General features: G+C 41.2%; 1 protein-coding gene across 1 annotated transcript in view; it reads right to left on the reverse strand.

The window, feature by feature from the left end:
* The window catches only part of LOC311226081 (nebulin-like), a gene marked incomplete at its 5' end in the record, with an annotated part of 144,572 nt that overhangs the window by 66,476 nt on the left and 50,571 nt on the right, over positions 1-27,525 (reverse strand). The window contains 41 exon segments of the mRNA XM_084311458.1: positions 1,666-1,776; positions 1,922-2,029; positions 2,147-2,251; positions 2,363-2,467; positions 2,576-2,680; positions 2,811-3,122; positions 3,234-3,341; positions 3,436-3,537; positions 3,694-3,792; positions 3,997-4,101; positions 4,307-4,618; positions 4,939-5,046; positions 5,529-5,633; positions 5,764-5,967; positions 8,902-9,213; positions 9,320-9,427; positions 9,831-9,935; positions 10,120-10,323; positions 10,418-10,729; positions 10,910-11,017; positions 11,908-12,012; positions 12,146-12,349; positions 12,462-12,773; positions 12,945-13,052; positions 13,961-14,065; positions 14,199-14,402; positions 14,515-14,826; positions 15,006-15,113; positions 16,021-16,125; positions 16,259-16,462; positions 16,575-16,886; positions 17,046-17,153; positions 17,783-17,887; positions 18,315-18,521; positions 18,771-19,082; positions 19,244-19,351; positions 19,994-20,098; positions 20,551-20,754; positions 20,856-21,167; positions 21,324-21,431; positions 22,062-22,166. Of these exon segments, the coding sequence (XP_084167584.1) occupies positions 1,666-1,776; positions 1,922-2,029; positions 2,147-2,251; positions 2,363-2,467; positions 2,576-2,680; positions 2,811-3,122; positions 3,234-3,341; positions 3,436-3,537; positions 3,694-3,792; positions 3,997-4,101; positions 4,307-4,618; positions 4,939-5,046; positions 5,529-5,633; positions 5,764-5,967; positions 8,902-9,213; positions 9,320-9,427; positions 9,831-9,935; positions 10,120-10,323; positions 10,418-10,729; positions 10,910-11,017; positions 11,908-12,012; positions 12,146-12,349; positions 12,462-12,773; positions 12,945-13,052; positions 13,961-14,065; positions 14,199-14,402; positions 14,515-14,826; positions 15,006-15,113; positions 16,021-16,125; positions 16,259-16,462; positions 16,575-16,886; positions 17,046-17,153; positions 17,783-17,887; positions 18,315-18,521; positions 18,771-19,082; positions 19,244-19,351; positions 19,994-20,098; positions 20,551-20,754; positions 20,856-21,167; positions 21,324-21,431; positions 22,062-22,166 (6,891 nt within the window).

Below are 27,525 nucleotides of genomic sequence, written 5' to 3' on the forward strand. Positions count from 1 at the left end.
TCACTGAAAAAACGAAATCCTAGCAATCCCCCAGCAAATTACCAACTAAGATAATTACATCAGTAAGGTATACTATATACATTAGGGTTCAACACCAGGAAACAGGTTCCCAGACATTCTCACCGAAGCTATTTCCTATTTCTCGAGAAATATAATAATGGGAAAATGGGAAAACCTTTTTGGAACATGTTTAGAAATGATGGGCTGTTTACTCGTACATTTTCTAAATATGTGCTGTTTATTTTTGCAACAGCTGTGTTTAAATTAATCAAGTTTAAATTATGATTTTGGCTTCCCACGATCATGGAAAGAAGAAAATCAAGACAAAGCTATTATTGTGCCACATGCTGTGCTGCTCTCATTTAGTCTTGAGTTGTAAATGCAGCACACCCTTCCTTCACAGCGGTGCGCTCCGCCCCTCCCCCAAAGCCCAAACAGTAGTTTCAGCTTGTGTTGAAAGTTATTTTGAAACATCTTTGGTAACTTGTAGAAGATGACCAAAAGGGAGCCTTTGGCCTTTTATTTATTATTATTATAAATTTTTTTAATCCTCTTTTTCTCCGCCTGATTTTTATATTTTTTCTCCCCATCCCAATTGAGTCATTATGCCAATTCCCCCCCTCCCCTACCTGGTTGTTGTGCACATGTTCCTCTTACTGGTCGGTACAAGGGAACCCTGAAGTCTACCACCTGCTTCCTCCGACACATGTGGAGACAGCCAGTGGCTCTTTTTTCACCTGGCAGCAAGGACTCTCATCGTAACGCGTGGGAGGTCACGCTGCCTTCACCATTTCCTGCCTTTCGCTGAGCAGGCGCCCAGACCTGACCTGTAGGCGTCGCTGTCCACAACGCCAGTTTACCACCCTCGACCTCCCTCCCGCTAACTCAGCCAAACGAGTTAGTATGAAGATTGGCCGAAGGCGCAGGCAATGCTGACTCCGGGAGTTGAGACCGCAGCCTCTTGCATTGGTGACGAGCGCAATCTCCGCTACGCCATCCGACCGCCTCGGGAGCCTTTGGCCTTTGACTGACTTGGTTACATTTCTAATTGTTCAAGTTCTAATTCAAATTCAATTTATTTGTAAGGCCCGACAACACACATTAATGTCCCCATGCCATGGGACATTAAACAAGTCAAGAAGAAACATCACAATAAATCAAGAACAAAGACAAAAACACCAGGAAATCCAAAATAAAATGTTAAATAAATAAATTAAATTAATGCAACACTCCCAGACATACCCCACGCGAAGGTAAGGAAAAACTCACTAAAAACCTAGCAATAGGAAAAAAGCACTTAACTGCTAAATAACTGGAGAACTGTTAACTACTGAACCCTGCACAGACTCTGGTACACTTTGCACAAGGACTCAGATATCATTCATTAATTTATTCATGATCTTCAATCATATTTGTATAGGCACAGTTATATTTATTGATAATCTGTAGACTAAGACCTAAAGTATTGTATATTTGTACAGGGTAGACTTGGGATAGTCTGTATATTATACCAGGGTGGGCTGTACATTTAATTGTTATTACCCTGCTTCTACAGTACTTCTCCTCGCCCTCTCCTGTTGCCCAATTTCCCCACATGGATGAATAAAGATCCATCTTATCTTATCTTATCTTATATAGGCAATATTTTATCTTATAATATCTTACCAATCCCTTGTTCTTCTCTTGTTCTCCGCAGCGCATCACCTCAGGGAAGTCCACCAGGGTATTAGCCAAATAGTGACCCTTGGCCTTCTCATGGACCTTATGGTACTTGGCCTGTTAGGATCCATATTAAAAGAAGATATCAATATCATGAAGCCAAAAACTGCTGATTAACACCACCGGCACCATCAGTTATACATATTTAAGAAGTGAGATGTAATGGGTTTAATGTATTTTATCAAGTAGAAGGGAAGCTCACATCGCTGATGATCTCTCTGCCCTTCTTGCCGGCAAGCAGAGGGATGTATTGCTGGTCCAGCTGGTAGCTAGAAGCCTTGGTGAGGTCCCAGCGTTGTTTGTAGTATTTCTGAAATCATATTAAGTGTCACCAAAGTCACCAACAGGAAAGGGAAAATATAGATGAACAAATGCACTAACAATGAAAATGAATGAATGAAATGAATGGGTAAGGTTCATACATTACCTCACTGGTGTGCCTGGCCAACTCCCTGCTTTGGATCATCTGGTTCGTGTTAGCTAAGCCGATGTAATGGCCCTTTTCTGCATTAAACGACTCCTTGTACTTAAGCTACAGCAACAGAGAAATTAGTCATGGGTGAGAATCCATAAGGAACCAACAGTACATAATAAATCATGAAGGCTTTTTTGGCTTACAACAGGAATGATATATTATACATACGTCACTGAGGTTGATAGCATTCAACTTGGCCAGGACGATCTCAGGGCGGTCCACGATAAGGGTGAACTTGCCAAAGTTCTCTTTGGCACCCTTTTTGTAATGTCTCTGTAAAGGGACATCACAGCATTATAGTGAGACACAGATTGCTGTCATGAAAATAAGCTACATTTGCCTGATAAAACAATTCTACTGTATATGAAATGGTGAACATACTTCATTGAGGATATGTTGGGCATTCCTGGCTTTGACGTGATCAACGGACTCAGCTGGCATCCAGCCACAGCCCCGGAGCCACTCCAGATCAGCCTTGTAAATAACCTGCAGACAGAAACAAAGACATTCCGTACATCAAGAGGTTAGAGAGGGAATTCTCACTATTTAAAATTAATATTAGAAAAGAATCCTAAGTGAAGTAAACATTTAGCTGTGTTCTGTAGATGGTACTCACATCACTCTGCAGATCATAGGCCTTGCGGGCATTCACGACGTCAGTTGAATCTGGCATGCATGTCCACTGGTGCAGGCGGGTCCTGTACCTGTCATCGTTGACCTGGATTTGGCATTTCTTGGCCAGTTCAAACTGCAGCATGTCTACAGGAAGGTGATACTTGGTCTTGGACTGGTTGAAGTCCTTCTTGTAAAGGGCATCACTGGCAATCTTGGCTGAGTTCAGAGCCAGCATGAGCAGAGGGTCGTCCTGGACGCTGCGGGCACCAATGTGGTGGCCCACCTGCTTGCGGTATCCCTCATTGTACTTGTGCTATGAAAGGGGAAAATAAAGATATTTAAATAAACTGCTATTCCAACCTAACTTTTTTAATAAATGGTTGCGATGTGAAAGGAGTGACCACCAATTTGAATCAATACTCACCATGCTCTGAATTTTAGTTGTACGGATGCACTGCTGGATTGGCACAGCAGTCCCAGGCATGAAGTAGCCGGTGGCTTTGATCTTGTCCCAATCCTTGGTGTACAGTTGCTGTAGGAGATCATTGTTGAGTAAATAACAATATATAAATATAGAGTAGAAATGATTATTTAGAAATAATCTCTCAAATGAAGAATTGTCTTACTGGGTGAAGGTTCTTTGCCACCTCTCTGGCTGTGACCATAACTGGAGTATCCACTAGTGAGTACTTGGTCTTGTCCTTGTGCCAGGCCTCGCGGTACTTGGCCTGTACAAAGCCAGAAAGGGAAAGACTTAACCACAAGCATGATTCTCTTGTGCAATGTGTTATTTTGTCATCATATTAAAGAGTTAATCTGATAGAAACGAGACAGAAACAAAACGTTTAACAACAGCTCAATAATTGCAGATGAGTTGTTCTCACCTCATTGAGGACAGAAGCAGCGTTCTTGGCACAAACAAAGTCCATTCTGTCAACGGGGGCTATGAATTTCTGTTCATCCAACTTGACACGGTAGCCTCTCTGTAAAACAGCAATAATAACAGTTAACAAAATATTTCAGCAAAACTAACTAATCTTTTCCTGATTTATGTCAAATAATCTGACTTGTTATTTTATATGTATATATAAAATAGTAAGAATTATCCTACTGTACATAATTCTATATGATCTGACAAATTATTACAAAACCAGGGTGAGGTGAGGTGAGCCAAGAGACAGACTTACATCGGCCAGGATCTTCTGTGCGTGCTTCACCTTGACAACCCCCACACTCTCATGTGGCACCCAGCCACATCCACGCATCCACTCCATATCAGCTTTGTACACAGCCTGAGGAAACATAATAGTTATACATACATTTCATATAATTTATCCAGCTTTAATTTATTTATAGAACTTTGAGCTCAGAACTCAAGTGCTTATATGCATGGAAAAACTAGATTGCTAATATGGAAATATAACATTATCAAAAGAAATAATACAAATACAATTCAGAGTCGATTGTATATGGCTATGAATATTATAGTAAACTCACATCGCTCTGCAGATCATAGGCCTTCCTGGCCTGGACGACATCAGTGGAGTCTGGCATGCATGTCCACTGGTGCAGGCGAGTTCTGTAGTTGAAGTCATTCACTTGTTTCTGGCATCTCTTGGCTAGTTCAATGGCCATCATGTCCTCTGGAAGGTGGTACTTGGTCTTGGAGTTGTTGTGGTCCTTCTTATAAAGAATATCACTGGCAATCTTGCCTGAGTTCCGAGCCAGCATGCTCAGTGGGTCGTCCTGGATGCTGAGGGCACCGATGTGGTGGCCACACTGCTTGCGGTATCCATTCTTGTACTTGTACTATGTAGACACAATAAATAAAGTAGTAATTAACAGTGTATACATATATACTGTACTGGTATATACACAGGGAAATCAGTCATATTGCCCAAATTGATATCAGAATAATGTAATTGTAAATAAAGGGGGAACATTTAATGGGGGTTAACAACTAATGAATGTAAAATTAAGGGTAAAGGAATGTAACTGCATGTTATTTACATCACCATCTTTGAATTTGTACTAATAGACAGAGCAAACAATAATGATGGTTGAAAAGTCAGTAAGTGTCTCAACTCAATAGTAAGTGAATTTTGTCCAGCAGTGAATCTTTCTCTTACATCACTAATGATGTCCCTGGAGGCTCTAGCCTTCAGCACAGCAATAGCATCCTCCTTGATGTGGTAGCCCTTGGCCTTCTGGTCATCCCATGCCTTGGTGTACAGTTTCTGTGACAAAGAAGGATGGTGGGAGAGAGTAATTGAACTAGTCATCAACATCAAACATCACTTCACTGTCTCAGATTGATTGAATAATACAATTCAGGATATGCAGAACATACATATATATATATATATATATACATATATAGAATGAATATATATATATGTCTATATATACTAGACTCGATTTCATTGGCGACCCAAAGAAAAATCGCCTGTGTGTGTTCCTGTGTTTGCCACTCATCGCATGTGGGTCACTGCATGATGATTAAAGACTTCTTCAGACTCTATACATACATACATACATACATACATACATACATACATACATACATACATACATACATACATACATACATACATACATACATACATACATACATACATACATACATACATACATACATACATACATACATACATACATACATACATACATACATACATATATATACACACTGCCTGTGCTTCCAATGAGCTGAACGTACATTGCTGATGTTGATAGCATTAGACTTGGCCAACACAACGGAGGGGATGTCAGGTTTCAGGTGAATAGAGAGCTTGGCCTTATCCCAGGCTGCCCTGTAGTTTTTCTGTGAAAAAGCAAACACATTTTTTTACAAACATTCACTTTCACCTAGATACAGATTTATTGACAGCTAAAACATATACTGTATTTATTTTTATATTGGATGAAACAGAATGAGAAGTGGTATTGCTCACATCACTAATGTTCACAGCGTTCTGCTTGGATAGGACAATAGCAGGGAGGTCAACAATGCTGGTGAACTTGACGGTGCTGGGGGGCTGACGGTAGAGATTCTCGTTGAGTATGGTCTGGGCGTGCTTGGCCTTGACGACATCCACAGAGCCCTGAGGTGACCAGCCACATCCACGAATCCACTCCATATCAGCTTTGTACACGGCCTAGAGGAAATAGGACCGCGTTAAAATATGGATTCACTGTCAGCTTCCAGACCAGGGGCGGAGCTAGGGGGTGGCTACCTGGGCTCAAGCCCCGGATGTATTCTGAAAAGCCCCGAATCTATTTTAAAAAAAATAATTTTTTTTTTTTATTTTTTTTTTTTTTTATTTTTTTACAATTCATCATTGTTACATGAAAATATGTTTGCACCAGATTTAGCAGAAGCTAATTTCCATCTGTGGTCTATCCAGCTGCTAACTGTATTTGAGTGAGTTAAGTCTTGGTGTTATGGTAGACTCAGACCTAAGCTTTAAATCACAATCAACAAGTTGACAAAAACTTAATTCTTCCACCTTAGAAACATAGCTAAAGTACGGCCATTTATAAATCAAAAGGACGCTGAAAACCAGATCCATGCCTTTATCTCAAGCCAACTCGACTACTGTAATGCACTCCTTACCGGCCTCCCGAAAAAATACGATGATAACTATTTTATTGCAATGCACTATTGCATTATTTTATTCTATTTTACTAACTATTTTATTGCACTGCACTATTTTACTTTGTATCAGTGAATCATAGACGCCTGGCCATAAGAGCATTCGGAGCATCTCTGCTCTCCCACTATTGAACTTGGGGGAGCAAAGGTATGATCTTGCTCCACCACTTTTTGATTATATGAAAAATATGATATATCCCCCCCAATATATAAATCTAACCATAACTACGTTATGGTTAACTGAGTTTTATAGTGAAAAGAGCAGCTTTATTGGTCAAGATTGAAGGCTCTATATTGCAGGAAATTGCACGTACAGGTTCATTAAATTCAAAAAAAATCTGTCGTGGAGGGGGTCGTGTCTGACCCCCTCCTACCCACCCCTTGCCTGCAAAAAAAAAAAAAAAAAAAAATTTAAATTAAAAAAAAAAAAAAAAAAAAAAAAAAGGGGGGGGGGGGCCCATCTGGGCTAAGCCCCGGATCTCCTACAATCCTAAATCCGCCCCTGTTCCAGACGCATTTTTACTCATTCCCTCCCAACAAGCTTTCTGTTGGGCCTGGGAGGTATACTGTCAATTAATGTACAGTACACTATAATGGATCCACATCAAGGAAATTTGATTGTTTTTGTTGTTTTTATCTTTAATCCAATACATTATGCATATTGCAGCAGTATTATGAACAATTTGCAATAGATAACATATGAGAATGGACCATTTTGAAAAAAGGTCACACCATTACAACTGCATTCTTAAAAATGACAAAAAGATGTCACATCTCGAAGGGGACATATTTTAGCCCCTTTCAACACGTTAATATAGGTATTTGAGGTCCCCTAAACATGTCTTAAGTTTTTTGCTGAATAAAAAATCCCAGTCACATTATGCATTCTAGCAGCCTCTATACACTTCTGTTTCAGTCCTGTTCTTAATGGGCTGTTTCTGTGCCTGTAACAAGTGAGCCCCTTGTGCACCATCTACTGTAGCAGTGGTGCACGAGCCGGTACTGTTGATCAACAATCATTCAGATCAAACTTTCAGACTAGACATTTCAGATTAAATATGACTCAAGATCCAGATATAGCATTCGCAATCTTACCGTTACAAAATGTTGTCATAAATATATTTTAGGTTCAACTTTAGGTAGAAAAGATACGATTTATAAGCTAGCCACCATCTTGTACACGCATATTTGATCAAGATCACTATTAGCGTCACACGCACATACTCCGCAAGAGAGGTAATGCACCATCTTAAACTTGAGACTCACAGTTTGGGGCTCCTCTGATACATTTGAAAACATTTGGAGTCCATTTATAGATCACATAAGAGAGAAGCTAAATACCCCACCTCCTGAATGTGACCTTTAAAGTTGTAAGTTACATTTGTTTAATATTTTGTGTTTGTTTATATTTTCATAGTCTGTCACAGAAAAGTAAGCATTGGGCCGTCTTAACTCATTCCCCGCCAACAACGAGTTTACTTGTTATTGGGCGCCATGCGTTGAACGCCAACGAGTAAACTCGTTATTTCCACTGACCTCGGTGTTGCCATAGGAAAGGATTCTGAGTTTGCCAAAGTGCAATACCGGCCGCATCCTGCTAGATGGCAGTGTCGCCAACCCTTTGAAACCTTATATCTCACCCTGTGTTACACTTAAATCCCTCCGGACGTTAAATTTAGAACGAGCCAAGTAAATCGCTTCATCCGACCACTTCGAAACGCATCTGGCACACTCTATCCATAAGTTGTACCAAATTATGTCCGGGACCAGATGGACACCAATACTGGAAATTGCGACCAGACAATTGGAATATTCTTTTTGGAATAGCCCCGATTAAAGGTAAGGACTATCTGACATCAATTTCAGCTTGATCCAACAATGTTTTCATATCGATCCGGCTGATCAGCATGTGTAGTTTTCAAAACAAATGCCGTTACTGGCAATCAAAGCATCAGAAACCCCCCCCTTTCATGCATTCATGATGAAAGATAATAACTATTGTATACATTTGATTTATCCAGGGATGAAACACCAATGCTTTTAGTAGAATCCACGTAGCGCCCTATGACTCAGCTTTCCAGGAATTAGCCCAGATCACTCCGAAACTATACTTATATTCACCACGGGATAACGCACGAACGTATACATGAAAAAGATTATTCTTTTTTGCATCTTGGACAGAAGATAGTTACTGTCAAATGACCATAGTATTGTATCCATAGCTATAATATAGAATATAGATATAGCTCTACAAACAAGGTGACGCACCCCTATCTTTAAAGCGTGACCTAGCTAGAACAGGATGAGGAAAATCCCCGGCGCTGAATGAGTTAACACAGCTGCATGTGTTGATTGTTTTTCCTTGCAATGTCTTCTTTTGTGTTTTTTTAACTGGTATGTTTAAAACTGAACCTGAACCTGAGTTTTATGTACTTACATCACTTTGAAGATCATAGGCCTTCCTGGCCTGGACAACATCAGTGGAGTCTGGCAGGCATGTCCACTGGTGCAGGCGAGTTCTGTAGTTGAAGTCATTCACTTGGATCTGGCATTTCTTGGCCAGTGCAAAAGTCATCATGTCCACTGGAAGGTTGAACTTGGTCTTGGTCTTGTTGAAGTCCTTTTTGTAGATGTTATCGCTGGAGATTCTGGCTGCATTAGCGGCCAGCACAAGCAGAGGGTCATCCTGAACGCTGAGGGCTCCAATGTGGTGGCCACACTGCTTGCGATACCCGGCCTTGTACTTGTACTGAAACATTTGCGACGGAAACAATGATTGAAGTGACAAAGATATTTCACAATATAATTAAAAGATATTGTATAAACAGATATTACAGAGAGAATCACAGGCTTACATCGCTGACTATGTCCCTGGAGGCCCTGGCTGCCAGCACAGAAATAGCATCCTTTGGCAGGTAGTAGCCCTTATTGATGGTGTTCATAAAGTCTTGACGGTAATGTTTCTGAAACAACAAAAGCATTACTCAAAACACTGTTTAATATATAATATATCACACGCTATTCAACAGACAATGTAATTCGTACTTGTTGCTGGTCAAAAGTGAGAAAACTGTACAGTGTCCTTGAGTCTGACAAATGTGCTTTTTAATCAAATCTATTATTATTATTATTAGTATTATTATTATTACTACTACGGTAAATACAATAAATATATTCCCATCAGCACTGAACCCAAAACCCAATGGCATGACATCAGCATTTTGCTCGATAAAATGCTACAGAACACTGATATGAACTGATAGTACATATAATTGCTAGGATACTTGATGCCACTCAATATTGAGATGATAACATATTTGAATGTACTCATGGTTGATATGGAGATGTTCAGAGGTGAGGCATTACCACACTGGTGTTGAGGTTATTCTGTTTGGCCAGGATGATCTCTGGGATATCTGGCATGAGGTGAATGCTGGTCTTGTCCTTGTTCCAGGCTTCAACATATGCTTTCTGTAAATGGAAAAGGAAGACAGTTTTGTGAGATCTTAGCTTATAGTTTATTGGCTGGGGGGGGGCAAGGCATTACTTTGATTAATTGAAACAGTTTGACTAATTGAGTAATTCATTATTTGCCTTTGAGACACCCCCCTTCACCCTAAGAAAATAAAGACAAAATAAGATGTGCTATCTGTACCTTGTCCATAGTCTGAGCATTGGCCTTCGCCAGGGCATATGGCATGTCTTCGGTCTTGGCAGTGAATTTGAATTTGCTGGGGTGCTCACGGTATTTCCTTTCACTTAGGATCTCTCCCGCCTTCTTAACTTTCTCCACATCGATTGAGCCGATAGGAACCCAACCTGTTCCCTTGATCCATTGCATGTCAGCCTTGTATATAGCCTAGGTTATGATGAGAGAAACAAAGGATGAGAAAATACTGTGTGGGCAAATAATCTACTGGTATATATGGCATGGTTTGAAAAAGTAAACTCACATCACTCTGCAGATCATAGGCCTTCCTGGCCTGGACGACATCAGTGGAGTCTGGCAGGCATGTCCACTGGTGCAGGCGAGTTCTGTAGTTGAAGTCATTCACTTGGATCTGGCATCTCTTGGCCAGTTCAATAGTCAGCATGTCCACTGGAAGATTGAACTTGGTCTTGGACTTGTTGAAGTCCTTCTTGTAAAGGGCATCACTGGCAATCTTGGCTGAGTTCAGAGCCAGCATGATCAATGGGTCGTCATGGATGCTGCGGGCACCAATGTGGTGGCCACACTGCTTGCGGAATCCAGCCTTGTACTTGTACTGTGTAGACACGATAAATACAGCTGTAATCAACGGTATATGTATATATATTGTACCGGTATATACAAAGGGAAATCAGTCATATTGCATACAATTGAAAATGAAGGGGGAAAAGCAGCATGTTAACAGCTAAATTAATGTAAAATGAAGGGTAAAGGAATGTAACTGCATGCTATTTACATCACTGATAATATTTCTTCCATGCTTGGCAGCGACAATGGAGACGGCGTCCGTCTTGATGTCGTAGCCCTTTCTGAACAATTCCTCCACACCTTCTCTGTAAAGTTTCTGAAAGGGAAATCAAAAGTGTAGGATTAGAACAAGCTCTTCAAGAGAAGAGGGTTATACATACAACCATCTGGTGCTGAGCAAAGATAAAACTAGCAGATTCTCAAAAATAGAGTTAGTTTGTCAATTTGTTCTGACCTGAGAGAGTAATTCTAGGTAACTTCTGTAGCCACTAGGTGGCGCTTGTGATCACACTGTGATTGCCTTGTTGTTTGCCCTCTGAATTTTTAAGAGGCCATTTTGTTTTACTTGCATGAAGCACACTATGGTGCTGTGTTATCAAAAAGCATTGACAGACTCTTTTATATTTATTTATAGAAGCATCATTTGTTAAGTACAATAAGGTGTTAATCTTGGCATGTATGTGAATATTTTGTGAGTTTAGGTTAAGGATTTTGTATTGTGTGCATTCATTGTTAGCTTGACCTCTAGCTATATTTAATAGCTATTTCTTTATAGAGGATTGATTAGTAATGGAAGAATGGGATGCAAATGCATATTAGTGAAGCTCAATATAACTTAATGTTTTCTTTATTTACTTTATTTATTCCAGTTTTACTTTAACACTGTTAATATGTGAAGCCACATGGTGTGCAATAAATCCATCATTCATCGACTACAGTAAGTGGGAGGAGTCTATGTTTGTGTGTTAAGGAAGGGGACTCTTTGGTGAGGGCAGAACAGTGTTCCTCCTATACAAATGTTTTCATTAAAGTCAGGTATGAGACATGTAGTTAATTAAAGCATTTTGTGAAATACTGTGAGCAGGTCTATGTTTAAAAACAATATTATCTTGACATGTAAAAATTGTAGGCTTGTATTCACAAAAGATTTCAGTCCTTCACTTGCCTGGATTTAGCCTACTGTATGTCAAAACAGGTTAAACGTACCTTGCTCATGTTGAGAGCATTAGCTTTAGACAGGACAATCTCTGGTAGGTCAGGGATCACATGGGTTTTAATCTTGTCAGCTTCCCAAGCTGCCAAGTAATCTTGCTATAAAGAGAAAATATATCAGTCAGCAATTGAGATCACATCATATTGTATACATCTGTCCACAAGTTCATTGCAAAAATGCTTGTGTTCACAGTTATAGCCTGCTTTAAAATAGGTGTATCTTGTCGTTTACCTTGTTCATGATCGCTGCGTTTGCTTTTGCCAAGGCCATAGGGATGGATTTCGTATCACTGGTATATTTCAGTGCGTCTACTTTCTGCTTGTACAAATGGTCACTCAGGATCTTTCCTGCATTCTTGACCTTCAGCACATCAAGCGAGCCAATGGGGATCCATCCTGTGCCTTTGATGTCAGCCAAGTCAGCCTTGTATATAGCCTGAGGGGCAGATAGCAAAACTGTCAACATCAAAGCACACAAAGCTGTAATAGTACATACATAATTGTGTTATGTACATGAAAAGAGGTATTGAATAAATTTAGAGACGTACATCACTCTGTATGTCATAGGCCTTCCTGGCATGGGCCACATCATTGGAGTCTGGCAGACAGGTCCAGTTGTGCAGGCGGGTGATGTAGTTGGCATGGTTGACCTGGATCTGGTTCTTCTTGGCCAGTACAAAGGCCATCATGTCCACTGGAAGATGGAACTTGGTCTTGGACAGGTTGAAGTCCTTCTTGTAAAGGGCATCACTGGCAATCTTGGCTGAGTTCAGAGCCAGCACGAGCAGGGGGTCATCCTGGACGCAGTGGGCACCAATGTGGCGGCCCAAGTTCTTGCGGTATTCTGTCTTATACTTGTACTGTGTAGACACAATAAATACAGTATATATATTGTACCGGTAGCCTATATACAAAGGGAAATCAGTCATATTGCATACAGTTGAAAATAAATGAAGGGGGAAAAAGCAGCATGTTAACAGCTAAATTAATGTAAAATGAATGGTAAAGGAATGTAGCCGCATGCTATTTACATCACTGATAATATTTCGTCCATGCTTGGCAGCGACAATGGAGACGGCGTCCGTCTTGATGTCATAGCCCTTTCTGAACATTTTCTCCACACCTTCTCTGTAAAGTTTCTGAAAGGGAAATCAAAAGTGTAGGATTAGAACAAGCTCTTCAAGAGAAGAGGGTTATATGTACATCCATCTGGTGCTGAGCAAAGATAAAACTAGCAGATTCTCAAAAATAGAGTTAGTTTGTCAATTTGTTCTGACCTGAGAGAGTAATTCTAGGTAACTTCTGTAGCCACAAGGTGGCGCTTGTGATCACACTGTGATTGCATTGTTGTTTGCCCTCTGAACTTTAGAGAAGGCCATTTTGTTTTACTTGTATGAAGCACTCTGCTTCTGTTGTGCTGTGTTATCAAAAAAGCATTGACATCCTCTTTTATATTTATTTATAGAAGCATCATTTGTTAAGTACAGTTTTAATAAGGTGTTAATCTTTGCATGTATGTGAATATTTAGTGAGTTTAGGTTAAGGATTTTGTATTGTGTGCATTCATTGTTAGCTTGACATCTAGCTATATTTAATAGCTATTTCTTAAGAGGGTTGATTGGTAATGTAAGAATGGGATGCAAATGCATATTAGTGAGGCTCAATATAACTTAATGTTGTCTTTGTTTACTTTTTTAATTCCAGTTTTACTTTAATGCTGTTAATATGTGAAGCCATGGTGTGCAATAAATCCATCATTCATCGACTACAGTAAGTGGGAGGAGTCTATCTGTATCTAGTTAAGGAAGGGGACAGTGTTCCTCCTATACAAATGTTTTCATTAAAGACAGGAAAAGAACAGCATTTCAATCTTCATCAGGTATGAGACATGTAGTTGGAATTAAAGCATTTTGTGAAATACTGTGAGCAGGTCTGTTTAAAAACAATATCTTGACATGTGAAAATTGTAGGCTTGTATTCACAAGATATTTCAGTCCTTCACTTGCCTGGATTTAGCCTACTGTATGTCAAAACAGGTGAAACGTACCTTGCTCATGTTGAGAGCATTAGCTTTAGACAGGACAATCTCTGGTAGGTCAGGGATCACATGGGTTTTAATCTTGTCAGCTTCCCAAGCTGCCAAGTAATCTTGCTATAAAGAGAAAATATATCAGTCAGCAATTGAGATCACATCATATTGTATACATCTGTCCACAAGTTCATTGCAAAAATGCTTGTGTTCACAGTTATAGCCTGCTTTAAAATAGGTGTATCTTGTCGTTTACCTTGTTCATGATCGCTGCGTTTGCTTTTGCCAAGGCCATTGGGATGGATTTCGTATCACTGGTATATTTCAGTGTGTCTACTTTCTGCTTGTACAAATGGTCACTCAGGATCTTTCCTGCATTCTTGACCTTCAGCACATCAAGCGAGCCAATGGGGATCCATCCTGTGCCTTTGATGTCAGCCAAGTCAGCCTTGTATATAGCCTGAGGGGCAGATAGCAAAACTGTCAACATCAAAGCACACAAAGCTGTAATAGGACATACATAATTGTGTTATGTACATGAAAAGAGGTATTGAATAAATTTAGAGACGTACATCACTGTTTATGTCATAGGCCTTCCTGGCATGGACCACATCACTGGAGTCTGGCAGGCAGGTCCAGTTGTGCAGGCGGGTGGTGTAGTTGGCATGGTTGACCTGGATCTGGTTCTTCTTGGCCAGTACAAAGGCCATCATGTCCACCGGCAGATTGAACTTGGTCTTGGACAGGTTGAAGTCCTTCTTGTAAAGGGCATCACTGGCAATCTTGGCTGAGTTCAGAGCCAGCACGAGCAGGGGGTCATCCTGGACGCAGTGGGCACCAATGTGGCGGCCCAAGTTCTTGCGGTATTCTGTCTTATACTTGTACTGTGTAGACACAATAAATACAGCAGTAATCAACTGTATGTATATATATTGTACCGGTATATACAAAGGGAAATCAGTCATATTGCATACAGTTGAAAATGAAGGGGGAAAAAGCAGCATGTTAACAGCTAAATTAATGTAAAATGAATGGTAAAGGAATGTAGCTGCATGCTATTTACATCACTGATAATATTTCTTCCATGCTTGGCAGCGACAATGGAAACGGCGTCCGTCTTGATGTCATAGCCCTTTCTGAACATTTTCTCCACACCTTCTCTGTAAAGTTTCTGAAAGGGAAATCAAAAGTGTAGGATTAGAACAAGCTCTTCAAGAGAAGAGGGTTATATGTACATCCATCTGGTGCTCAGCAAAGATCAAACTAGCAGATTCTCAAAAATAGAGTTAGTTTGTCAATTTGTTCTGACCTGAGAGAGTAATTCTAGGTAACTTCTGTAGCCACAAGGTGGCGCTTGTGATCACACTGTGATTGCATTGTTGTTTGCCCTCTGAACTTTAGAGAAGGCCATTTTGTTTTACTTGCATGAAGCACTCTGATTCTGTTGTGCTGTGTTATCAAAAAGCATTGACATCCTCTTTTATATTTATTTATAGAAGCATCATTTGTTAAGTACAGTTTTAATAAGGTATTAATCTTTGCATGTATGTGAATATTTTGTGAGTTTAGGTTAAGAATTTTGTATTGTGTGCATTCATTGTTAGCTTGACATCTAGCTATATTTAATAGCTATTTCTTTATAGAGGATTGATTAGTAATGGAAGAATGGGATGCAAATGCATATTAGTGAGGCTCAATATAACTTAATGTTTTCTTTGTTTACTTTCTTTATTCCAGTTTTACTTTAATGCTGTTAATATGTGAAGCCATGGTGTGCAATAAATCCATCATTCATCGACTACAGTAAGTGGGAGGAGTCTATCTGTATCTAGTTAAGGAAGGGGACAGTGTTCCTCCTATACAAATGTTTTCATTAAAGACAGGAAAAGAACAGCATTTCAATCTTCATCAGGTATGAGACATGTAGTTGGAGTTAAAGCATTTTGTGAAATACTGTGAGCAGGTCTGTTTAAAAACGATCTTGACATGTGAAAATTGTAGGCTTGTATTCACAAGAGATTTCAGTCCTTCACTTGCCTGGATTTAGCCTACTGTATGTCAAAACAGGTGAAACGTACCTTGCTCATGTTGAGAGCATTAGCTTTAGACAGGACAATCTCTGGTAGGTCAGGGATCACATGGGTTTTAATCTTGTCAGCTTCCCAAGCTGCCAAGTAATCTTGCTATAAAGAGAAAATATATCAGTCAGCAATTGAGATCACATCATATTGTATACATCTGTCCACAATTTCATTGCAAAAATGCTTGTGTTCACAGTTATAGCCTGCTTTAAAATAGGTTTATCTTGTCGTCTACCTTGTTCATGATCCCTGCGTTTGCTTTTGCCAAGACCATAGGGATGGATTTCGTATCACTGGTATATTTCAGTGCGTCTACTTTCTGCTTGTACAAATGGTCACTCAGGATCTTTCCTGCATTCTTGACCTTCAGCACATCAAGCGAGCCAATGGGGATCCATCCTGTGCCTTTGATGTCAGCCATGTCAGCCTTGTATATAGCCTGAGGGGCAGAGAGCAAAACTGTCAACATCAAAGCACACAAAGCTGTAATAGGACATACATAATTGTGTTATGTACATGAAAAGAGGTATTGAATAAATTTAGAGACGTACATCACTGTTTATGTCATAGGCCTTCCTGGCATGGACCACATCACTGGAGTCTGGCAGGCAGGTCCAGTTGTGCAGGCGGGTGGTGTAGTTGGCATGGTTGACCTGGATCTGGTTCTTCTTGGCCAGTACAAAGGCCATCATGTCCACTGGAAGATTGAACTTGGTCTTGGACAGGTTGAAGTCCTTCTTGTAAAGGGCATCACTGGCAATCTTGGCTGAGTTCAGAGCCAGCATGAGGAGAGGGTCGTCCTCGATGCAGCGGGCACCAATGTGATGACCCGCCTGCTTGCGGTATTCTGCATGGTACTTAAACTAAAAGTAAAATGGAAAAAATAGATTAACTGTTGATTCTTCATGTTTTTTTTACGTGAAAGCAAGCTACTATAGAGTAGATAACTTGATTATAATAAAATAAAAAAAAAGCATGAATTGATACAGTAGATACAAATAATAAAGAACAGGTTTACTCACATCACTGGCAATACGGGTAGAGAGCTTTGCTGCTTGAATAGCAATAGCATCAGCTCTGAGATCATAACCCTTCTTCTTCATTGCTTCATTGCCAGCTTTGTACAGTTTCTAGGATGGAAATGAAAAACAAAATTTGAATAGAAAAAGGAAAGAAAAGTAGCCTAATTATTTGTTTTAAATCATTTGCATATTGTTAAAGTTGAGGTAAAGTGAAAATAAATGTTCTGACTCTGAGTTTGTAACACCACAGAGAAATTCGTTATTAACCACCCAGACAAATGTATATGATTAAAAATGTTAACAATTATAAAACCCAGCTCAAAAACAGCTCAGACCATTTCTCAGGGTTGTGGGAGAGCGGTCAGATCACGCGTAATTGACAGTTCTCAGGAGTATGACACTAATTGTTTTAGCATTTTCCATTCACATACATGACACAGTTAGCATTAGCTTTGCTATACTACACTTTTGTTGCTATACTTACTACAACTCTGGGAGAACCCTGCTAATGCACTCTAGTTTTTATATTACAAAGAGAAATGTTACATTACAAAGAGAAATACATGAAAATAAGAGCTGATTAAAGTTTACTTGGTCACATCATCTCATGGACTATAGCTGTTCTTGGACAGAGAAATATTGAGATTTAATTAATAAAATATTTCTATATAAATAATTCTGCTTATAAATACATTGACCCTTATGGACCCAGTGCTAATGTAACATGATTGTCTTACATTACTCATGGTGATGGCATTGGCCTTGGCCAGGACAATTTCAGGAGCATCTGGCATTATGTGGATGCTCAGCTTGTCCTTTTCCCAAGCTTTAGTGTACGCTTGCTGAAAACACATAGGGACAAAAAGTTAAAAGACACTCCAAAGAACAAACATAACCAGTTAATTTTGGTCCTTGGACTCAATATTTTAAATAGCTACTAAAGTTAACCAAAACTATTTTGGTCCTTGGACTCAATATTTAAATAGCTACTAAAGTTAACCAAAACTATTTTGGGACTCAATATTTAAATAGCTACTAAAGTTAACCAAAACAATGTTGGTCCTTGGACTCAATATTTAAATAGAACCTAAAGTTAACCAAAACAATGCTGTATACACCTATATACATGTATCTATATCTGTATAATCTATCTACTTATATATCTGTATATATACCTACACTTTGTTTCGTTGTACTGTACTTGTGCTGTGCAATGACAATAAGATTGAATCTAATCTAATAAAATGGTCTGATCTGAGGGTACTGCACCTTGTTCATGATCTGGTTGTTGGCGGTGGCCAGGGCCACGTCCATAGAATCCATGAGCTTGCTGAACTTGAAGGTGGATGGATGAGTGCGGTATTTATTCTCACTCTGAATATCACCTCCAACCTTAGCTGTCTCCACTGCCAGTGAGCCAATAGGAATCCATCCTGTTCCCCTGACAAAGCTTTGATACTCACTCTTGTACTGGTTCTGAAGGAAATCAATAGAAAAGGTATTACAGTACAATGAATACAAATCCAAGTATTTCTCATGTATATGGTGTAATTCTACCATGCATGTGCTTCACAAAAACAGCAGATGAATAGTAAACTCTTCAGTTCTATCTTGTACACATTCTGCACAAAACAAATAAAATACATTTTAAATACTTTCACAGAACATGCAAAGAGAAATTCTGTTTATCTGTACAATGTAAATTCAAGAAATCTATATGCTTACGTCACTCTGTATATCATATGCTTGTCTGGCATGGACCACATCATTGGAGTCTGGCAGACAGCTCCAGTTGTGCAGGCGGGTGGTGTAGTTGGCATGGTTGACCTGGATCTGGTTCTTCTTGGCCAGTACAAAGGCCATCATGTCCACTGGAAGATGGAACTTGGTCTTGGACTGGTTGAAGTCCTTCTTGTAAAGGGCATCACTGGCAATCTTGGCTGAGTTCAGAGCCAGCATGAGGAGAGGGTCGTCCTCGATGCAGCGGGCACCAATGTGATGACCCGCCTGCTTGCGGTATTCTGCATGGTACTTAAACTAAAAGTAAAATGGGGAAAAATAGATTAACTGTTGATTCTTCATGTTTTTGTACGTGAAATCATGCAAGCTATACTATAGAGTAGATAACTTGATTATAATTTTTAAAAAGCATGAATTGATACAGTAGATAAAAAATAATAAAGAACAGGTTTACTCACATCACTGGCAATACGGGTAGAGAGCTTTGCTGCTTGAATAGCAATAGCATCAGCTCTGAGATCATAACCCTTCTTCTTCATTGCTTCATTGCCAGCTTTGTACAGTTTCTAGGATGGAAATGAAAAACAAAATTTGAATAGAAAAAGGAAAGAAAAGTAGCCTAATTATTTGTTTTAAATCATTTACATATTGTTAAAGTTGAGGTAAAGTGAAAATAAATGTTCTGAGTTTGTAACACCACAGACAAATTTGTTATTAACCACCCAGACAAATGTATATGATAAATATTTTTAACAATTATAAAACCCAGCTCAAAAACAGCTCAGACCATTTCTCAGGATTGTGGGAGAGCGGTCAGATCACACTTAATTGACAGTTCTCAGGAGTATGACACTAATTGTTTTAGCATTTTCCATTCACATGAAATGGTTAGCATTAGCTTTGCTATACTACACTTTTGAGCTACTACAACTCTGGGAGAACCCTGCTAGTGCATTCTAGTTTTTATATTACAAAGAGAAATGTTACATTACAAAGAGAAATACGAGAAATACATGAAAATAAGAGCTGATTAAAGTTTACTTCGTCACATCATCTCATTTAAACTCTTTTGGACTATAGCTGTTCTTGGACAGAGAAATATTGAGATTTAATTAATAAAATATTTCTATATAAATAATTCTGCTTATGAATACATTGACCCTTATGGACAAGTGCTCTGGCTTGTAAATGTAACATGATTGTCTTACATTACTCATGGTGATGGCATTGGCCTTGGCCAGGACAATTTCAGGAGCATCTGGCATTATGTGGATGCTCAGCTTGTCCTTTTCCCAAGCTTTAGTGTACGCTTGCTGAAAACACATAGGGACAAAAGGTTAAAAGACACTCCAAAGAACAAACATAACCAGTTAATTTTGGTCCTTGGACTCAATATTTTAAATAGCTACTAAAGTTAACCAAAACAATTTTGGTCCTTGGACTCAATATTTAAATAGCTACTAAAGTTTACCAAAACTATTTTGGTCCTTGGACTCAATATTTAAATAGCTACTAAAGTTAACCAAAACTATTTTGGGACTCAATATTTAAATAGCTACTAAAGTTAACCAAAACTATTTTGGGACTCAATATTTAAATAGCTACTAAAGTTACAAATTATAATGTATTTTAATTAAATTGCCATTGCCATCTATAAAAAGCTGAAAGACACTTCACACATTTCAAAGTATTAATCCTCCTTTAAAAAGTGTATCAACAGGAAGTATTTTTGAATGGAATGGGAGGGACAATACCAATGCCATACCTTGTTTGCAATATCGGTGTTTGCTTTAGCCAGCACCATGGGCATGTCTTGAGTTGAGCTTCTAAACTTGAAGTTGGATGGATGCTGGCGATACAGTTGCTCACTCAGGACCTCTCCAGCTTTCTTCACCTTCTCAACGTCCAGTGAGCCAATAGGGACCCAGCCAATACCCTGCAAACTCTTCAGTTCTATCTTGTACATATTCTGCACAAAACAAATAAAATACATTTTAAATACTTTCACAGAACATGCAAAGAGAAATTATGTTTATCTGTACAATATAAATTCAAGAAATCTATGCTTACGTCACTCTGTATATCATATGCTTGTCTGGCATGGACCACATCATTGGAGTCTGGCAGACAGCTCCAGTTGTGCAGGCGGGTGGTGTAGTTGGCATGGTTGACCTGGATCTGGTTCTTCTTGGCCAGTACAAAGGCCATCATGTCCACTGGAAGATTGAACTTTGTCTTGGACAGGTTGAAGTCCTTCTTGTAAAGGGCATCACTGGCAATCTTGGCTGAGTTCAGAGCCAGCATGAGGAGAGGGTCGTCCTCGATGCAGCGGGCACCAATGTGATGACCCGCCTGCTTGCGGTATTCTGCATGGTACTTAAACTAAAAGTAAAATGGGGAAAAATAGATTAACTGTTGATTCTTCATGTTTTTGTACCATGAAAGCAAGCTACTATTGAGCAGATAACTTGATTATAAGTTAAAAAAAAGCATGAATTGATACAGTAGATAAAAAGAATAAAGAACAGGTTTACTCACATCACTGGCAATACGGGTAGAGAGCTTTGCTGCTTGAATAGCAATAGCATCAACTCTGAGATCATAACCCTTCTTCTTCATTGCTTCATTGCCAGCTTTGTACAGTTTCTAGGATGGAAATGAAAAACAAAATTTGAATAGAAAAATTATAATATAATTATTTGTTTTAAATAATTTACATATTGTTAAAGTTGAGGTAAAGTGAAAATAAATGTTCTGACTCCGAGTTTGTAACACCACAGACAAATTTGTTATTAACCACCCAGACAAATGATAAAATATTTTAACAATTATAAAACCAAGCTCAAAAACAGCTCAGACCATTTCTCAGGATTGTGGGAGAGTGGTCAGATCATGCTTAATTGACAGTTCTCAGGAGTATGACACTAATTGTTTTAGCATTTTCCATTCACATACATGACACGGTTAGCATTAGCTTTGCTATACTACACATTTGAGCTACGATCAACTCTGGGAGAACCCTGCTAGTGCATTCTAGTTTTTATATTACAAAGAGAAATGTTACATTACAAAGAGAAATACATGAAAATAAGAGCTGATTAAAGTTTACTTCATTGCATCATCTAATTTAAACTCTTTTGGACTATAGCTGTTCTTGGACAGAGAAATATTGAGATTTAATTCATAAAATATTTCTATATAAATAATTCTGCTTATAAATACATTGACCCTTATGGACAAGTGCTCTGGCTTGTAAATGTAACATGATTGTCTTACATTACTCATGGTGATGGCATTGGCCTTGGCCAGGACAATTTCAGGAGCATCTGGCATTATGTGGATGGTCCGCTTGTCCTTTTCCCAAGCTTTAGTGTACGCTTGCTGAAAACACATAGGGACAAAACGTTAAAAGACACTCCAAAGAACAAACATAACCAGTTATATATCGTACTTGGCTTATCGCGTCCCGCTCTTAAGCCTATCGAGATATACCTCATCTCATGTACCTATTGTACTCCATCACGAATAAAAACCAGTACACCCACACCTGCCGGGTCCCGCCTCTATGGAGGCGTAGCCTATAAGACAGTAGACATGGTCACCAATACACTCTTCCTCTATTTTCGTTTCCATCATAGCGGATGCAGTGCACATTATGTTAACTAGTTATGAAAAGATTAGAGAAATTACGTAATGTTGAAAGCTTACCGGAGGTTTGCTTACCCCTGGCATATTCGAGGCATGTTTCAGCGACACGACGGGCCTGTGTTGATGTTTCCTCGTCTGACGGCAGCAGACCAAGGGGCAGCGTACAAGGTTTGGCTATCGAGCCGGCTTGTACAAAGGTAGGCCCTGTGTCATCAGGCATCAATGTTGGTATTGGTAATGCTGTGGAGTATGTTTCGGCGCCAGGGCCGGGGTGGCTTGGTGAACGTTCCACTGCAGTGGACGTTTTCCTGGCAATCCTGGAGCACGCTGCTAACGCTAATGCTACTAATGCTACTACTGCTAATGCTAATGTTGACGCTGAAATGGGTCGTTGTTCTAATGATCCCCGCCGCGGGACAATTCCGCTTTTCCCTCCTCTTGCCCGCTTCATTGATGAAGGTCAGTCGGTTGCTAATGTGGGGGGTTTCGCTGAGTCCTATTTACCTTTTTTACGGGTAAACAGGCTAACAACTGGGTGCAGGCCGGGTGTACCGTGGCTACGTAGCCAGGTAGCTTTGTTCCTGTGCCCCGGCGGGGATGAACGATGTCCCACCCGGCCGATGCTTGAGAGCGCATCGGCTCGGAGGATGGCAGTATGGACGAATGAGTGGTATACTGCTGCAGGATGGTTTGTAGCGGCGGCCAGTGTTATGGCTCAGCTGGCTAGTTTCCTATCCACATTGGCGTCGGGTAGTAGGGCTATGGGTCCAGCCGACATTGTAAACATGTTGCATGTTTGTGGTGTTATAGAGATCTTGACTCAGTCGCAAGCTATAACTGCGGGGAGGATTAGGATGCTATCAACGTTTGTTGTTAGGCATGTTTGGTTGGAGCACTCCTCTTGGGGAAGAGGATAGGTTTTCTCTCCTCACGACTCCTTTTTCCACGGAAAGGCTTTTTGGTCATTCTGTGGAGGCGCAGGCGGTTGTTGATCTGGGTCCTACACCGCCTCACGCTGTGCAGCCAGAGGTGGGAGCACGGTCTCGTCAACGACTGTGGCGAGATCCTCGACAGGCGGCCATGTTTTCCCCGCCAGTGGTGCCCTGGGCGGAGAGTCAACGGGGTTCCACAAGGCCGACAGCCTTGGCGGCCGAGGGATCGGCAATTTTGGGTGAATTCGGTTTGGATAAAACAAGCCGTCGTCACTTTGCCGCGAGCAGCCCGCTCCCCGTTCAATCCTCTCTCTGTTACCCACGGAAGCGGGGCTTTGATCGTTCTCCTTTGGCTGCGGGCCGCGAACCTTCTTTGAAGCGCATGCGGCCCCATTCTTCACTTCTCATGGGAACAGGGGCTGACACCCAGTTGATGGCTGAGCCTGGGTCTGTCCGTGAGAATGTTGTGCTGTCGCGTGGCTCCTGCACCACACGTTGTGTGATGGATGAGCCTGGTGTTACAGCTGCCACTAGCTACGGTGGTCAGCAGGGGGACTCGAGGCCTCTTCTGTTGAACGCACAGCAAGGGTTACCCCGGCCTCGCCTTCGCCAGGCGGGGTATCGCGCTGATGCCTCCCACTCCTGTGAGAGTGGCAGTGGTCTGTGAAGCAGAGGCGAGCGTGATTTGGGTGGTAGCAATATCACTGCAGGGCTTCGGCGTGTAGGAGCCTATGGGGTCCACATGCCTTGCGTGTCTAGCTGCGGAACGACTCCTCAGCATGTGCTAGAGGGGTGTTCAAGGGGGGGGGGGTGTCAACCAGTTTGATGACAGCTTATCCCGTATCAAACCGGCCCTTTCTGTCGGGGTCCCCCCTTGGGTGCGTCGCACAGCGGGAGGGACCGGGCCAACTATCTACTGTTCCTTGCGGCCCAGCTTCAGTTGACGGCAGGTGCGCTGTGGGATTATTTTCACATATGGCGACAAGAATGCCGTTTGGAGGGGTGGATAGAGAGAACATTGAGGGAGGGGCTTGTGTTGCAGTTCGCACAACCCCACCCTCCGTTCTCAGGTTTGGTGCCGACCCTGTTGTCAGGGTCAGAAGCAGTGACAGCCCTGGCCGACGAGATCCAATCTCTGTTGGCGAAGCAGGCCGTTGTCGTGGTTCCGAGAGAGGACGCGATGTCAGGCGTCTACTCCCGTTATTTTCTGGTACCCAAGAAAACAGGGGGGGTCAGACCTATACTGGATCTGTCCACGTTCAATCGTATGATTGTAGCGAGACCGTTCAGGATGTTGACCGTCAAACTCCTTCTGCTTGCTGTCAGAAGGGGAGACTGGTTCACCTCCATAGACCTGAAGGATGCGTATTTTCACATCCCGATTTTCCCTCCTCACAGGAAGTTCCTACGGTTCCTGTTTCAGGGCGTAGCGTACGAGTACCAGAGGATGCCGTTCGGCTATTCTCTGGCTCCCTGCACATTCACCAAGTGCGTGGCGACTGCACTGGAGCCTCTACGTCGTCGGGGGATACGGGTTCTATTCTATCTCGACGACATTCTACTCCTCAGTCGTTCGGAGGAGGTTGCCAGGTCTCATACCAGGCTGGTGGTGGAATTCAGATTCAGATTCAGAGTTTTTATTTGCCACATGGAATCATACAATCAGAGTTTCTTCATTACACAATCATAAATAACATTCCATGGACAAAAGGAGCAGGAAGAAGAATAAATCTTATAGTTACCTGCCCCTTATTCCTAAACTAAAGAAGTATTTTCTTAATGGTCGGCGTACAACCTAATTTATACAAATAATAATAATTATACAAGAAACTCACAATTCACAGTTAAATAAGGAAAAAATTAAATAATAATAATAATAATAAAGAATAAAGAATAAAAAAAAAAAAAAAAAAAAAATCTCACTGTTCGGATCACATTTGATTTTCATACTGGGTAAATATTTCTTTTTTATAATTCTTTTTGAATAGATAAACACTACTACATCCCTTAAGCTCGCTATGGAGAGAATTCCACAACTTTACACCAATAACTGAAGGACATCTGTTTAAGTGTGGTACGTGCAAACTGATGTTTAAAATTGTATTTTCTCCTACTAAACTCACTTTCTAAATGAAAAAGATTTTGTAGTTTTTCTGGCAGTGTATTATTTCTTGCCCTAAACATAATTAGCATTGTTTGAAACTTAACCATGTCTTCAAGAAGTTTAATTATTCTAGATTTAATAAATAATGTATTTGTGTGTTCTCGATAACTCACTTTATGTGTAATTCTTATGGCCCTCTTCTGTAGTATATATAATGGTTTTATATTGGTCCCATAAGTATTCCCCCATACTTCACCAGGCTGGGTTTTGCTGTGAATTGGAAGAAGAGTACACCTCTTCCCAGTCAACAGGTGGAGTACTTGGGCTTGACGTTGAGGTCGAGGCCCATGATTGTAACCCTCTCGGAGCAGCGCCGGGTGTCTATCATTCGGGCGCTCAGGGGTTTCCGTCTGGGAGGGACGGTCACGGCGCTGCAAGTGATGCGTCTGCTCGGTATGATGGCATCTGCTCACACGGTGGTTCCTCTTGGCCTCCTCTTCATGAGGAGGATACAGAGGTGGTTTTTCTCTATGAGAATAGATCCGGTGAGGGACAAATGGAAACGGTTGACGGTTCCTTTGTCGATATGGGGAGATCTCTATCTATCCGATCTCATCTCCCGATACTCGCCCGCTCGTGCTCTGCGCTCACAAAATGCGGGGCTTCTATCGACCCCTAGGGTTAAAAAGAAATCCGCCGGCCACAGAGCCTTTGTCTACCGCGCTCCCTACCTGTGGAACAAATTACCTGCCGTCATCAGGGGCGCCTGCTCTGTCGAAGCTTTTAAATCCCTGCTTAAGACTCATCTTTTCTCTCTCTCCTTCAACCTACCTTGATCTCACCTGGTCGGGGACTGACCTTTAGATTAATCTGTGTAGTTTAGTTATGGTACAGGGCACTACATGGTACCACTGGGTAGTTTACTATAGGGTAGTTTAGTTAGGGTACAGGGTACTACATGGTACCACAGAGTACTACATGGTACTGCATGGCACTACAGGGTACTACATGGCTCTACATGGCTCTGCATGGCACTACATGGCACTACATGGCACTACAGGGTACTACATGGTACCACAGGGCACTACAGGGTACTACATGGCACTACAGGGTACTACAGGGTACTACATGGCACTACGGGGTACTATAGGGTACTACATGGCACTACAGGGTACTACATGGTACTACATGGCACTACAGGGTACTACATGTCTGCTCCTTTGCAGCACCACAAACATGGGAACTCTCTAACTCTTCCCCCCCCCCTCTTTCCCCCCCCCCCCTCCCTCCCCCTTCTCTCTGAGTGCCCGTCTCCTGGCGCTGACTAAGGTGATGGATGCCTCGGGGTCTTGGCCAAGATTGTAGTGACTGCTCTACATGCACCTCCGAGGCCTTGGATCAGTTATTCACCGCCGTCTGTCCGTGGTCCTGTCAACTGATTAACAGTATTAACAGACTGTTAACAGATTAACAGTCAACGCGGTTTCATTGCTGGGTTAAGTACTTCTATTCTATTCACATAATATGCTTACTTCATATATCTACTCCATTCACATATATGCCTACCACTTGTATCTATTGCTATGTCCGCCTACTACAATCTCATGAGCTGTCTAACGCCTGTCCCGTCTCCCTGTCTCCCTATGACTTGCTGTCCTGGAGTGTTGACCGGAGTGTTGGACGTCCCGTGACGAAGGCCGGGAGATTGCGACCCCCTCTGCGTGCCCCCCTGTCTCCGGAGGTCTCGTAGTGGTGACCGGAGTGCCGGATGTCCCGCGATGATGTCGGGGAGTTCGCGACCCTCTCTGCGCCACCCCCTATCTCCCTGTCTCCGGCTGTCCCTGAGCAACGACCGGAGTGTTGAATGTCCCGTGACTAAGACGGGGAGGACGTGACCCTCTTTGCGCCGCCCCTGTGCCTCAAATAGATCCACTATCAACTCTATCTTTAATCTTTCAAAATGTTCAGTTGCTATCGCTATTAGCTCTATCTTTAATCTTTCAAAATGTACAGTTGCTATTGCATGCACTCATCTGTGTTTCACCACACACATGAG

The sequence above is a fragment of the Notolepis coatsorum genome (assembly GCF_963971535.1).
Source record: "Notolepis coatsorum genome assembly, chromosome: 3".
In the NCBI taxonomy this organism is placed as follows: domain Eukaryota; kingdom Metazoa; phylum Chordata; class Actinopteri; order Aulopiformes; family Paralepididae; genus Notolepis; species Notolepis coatsorum.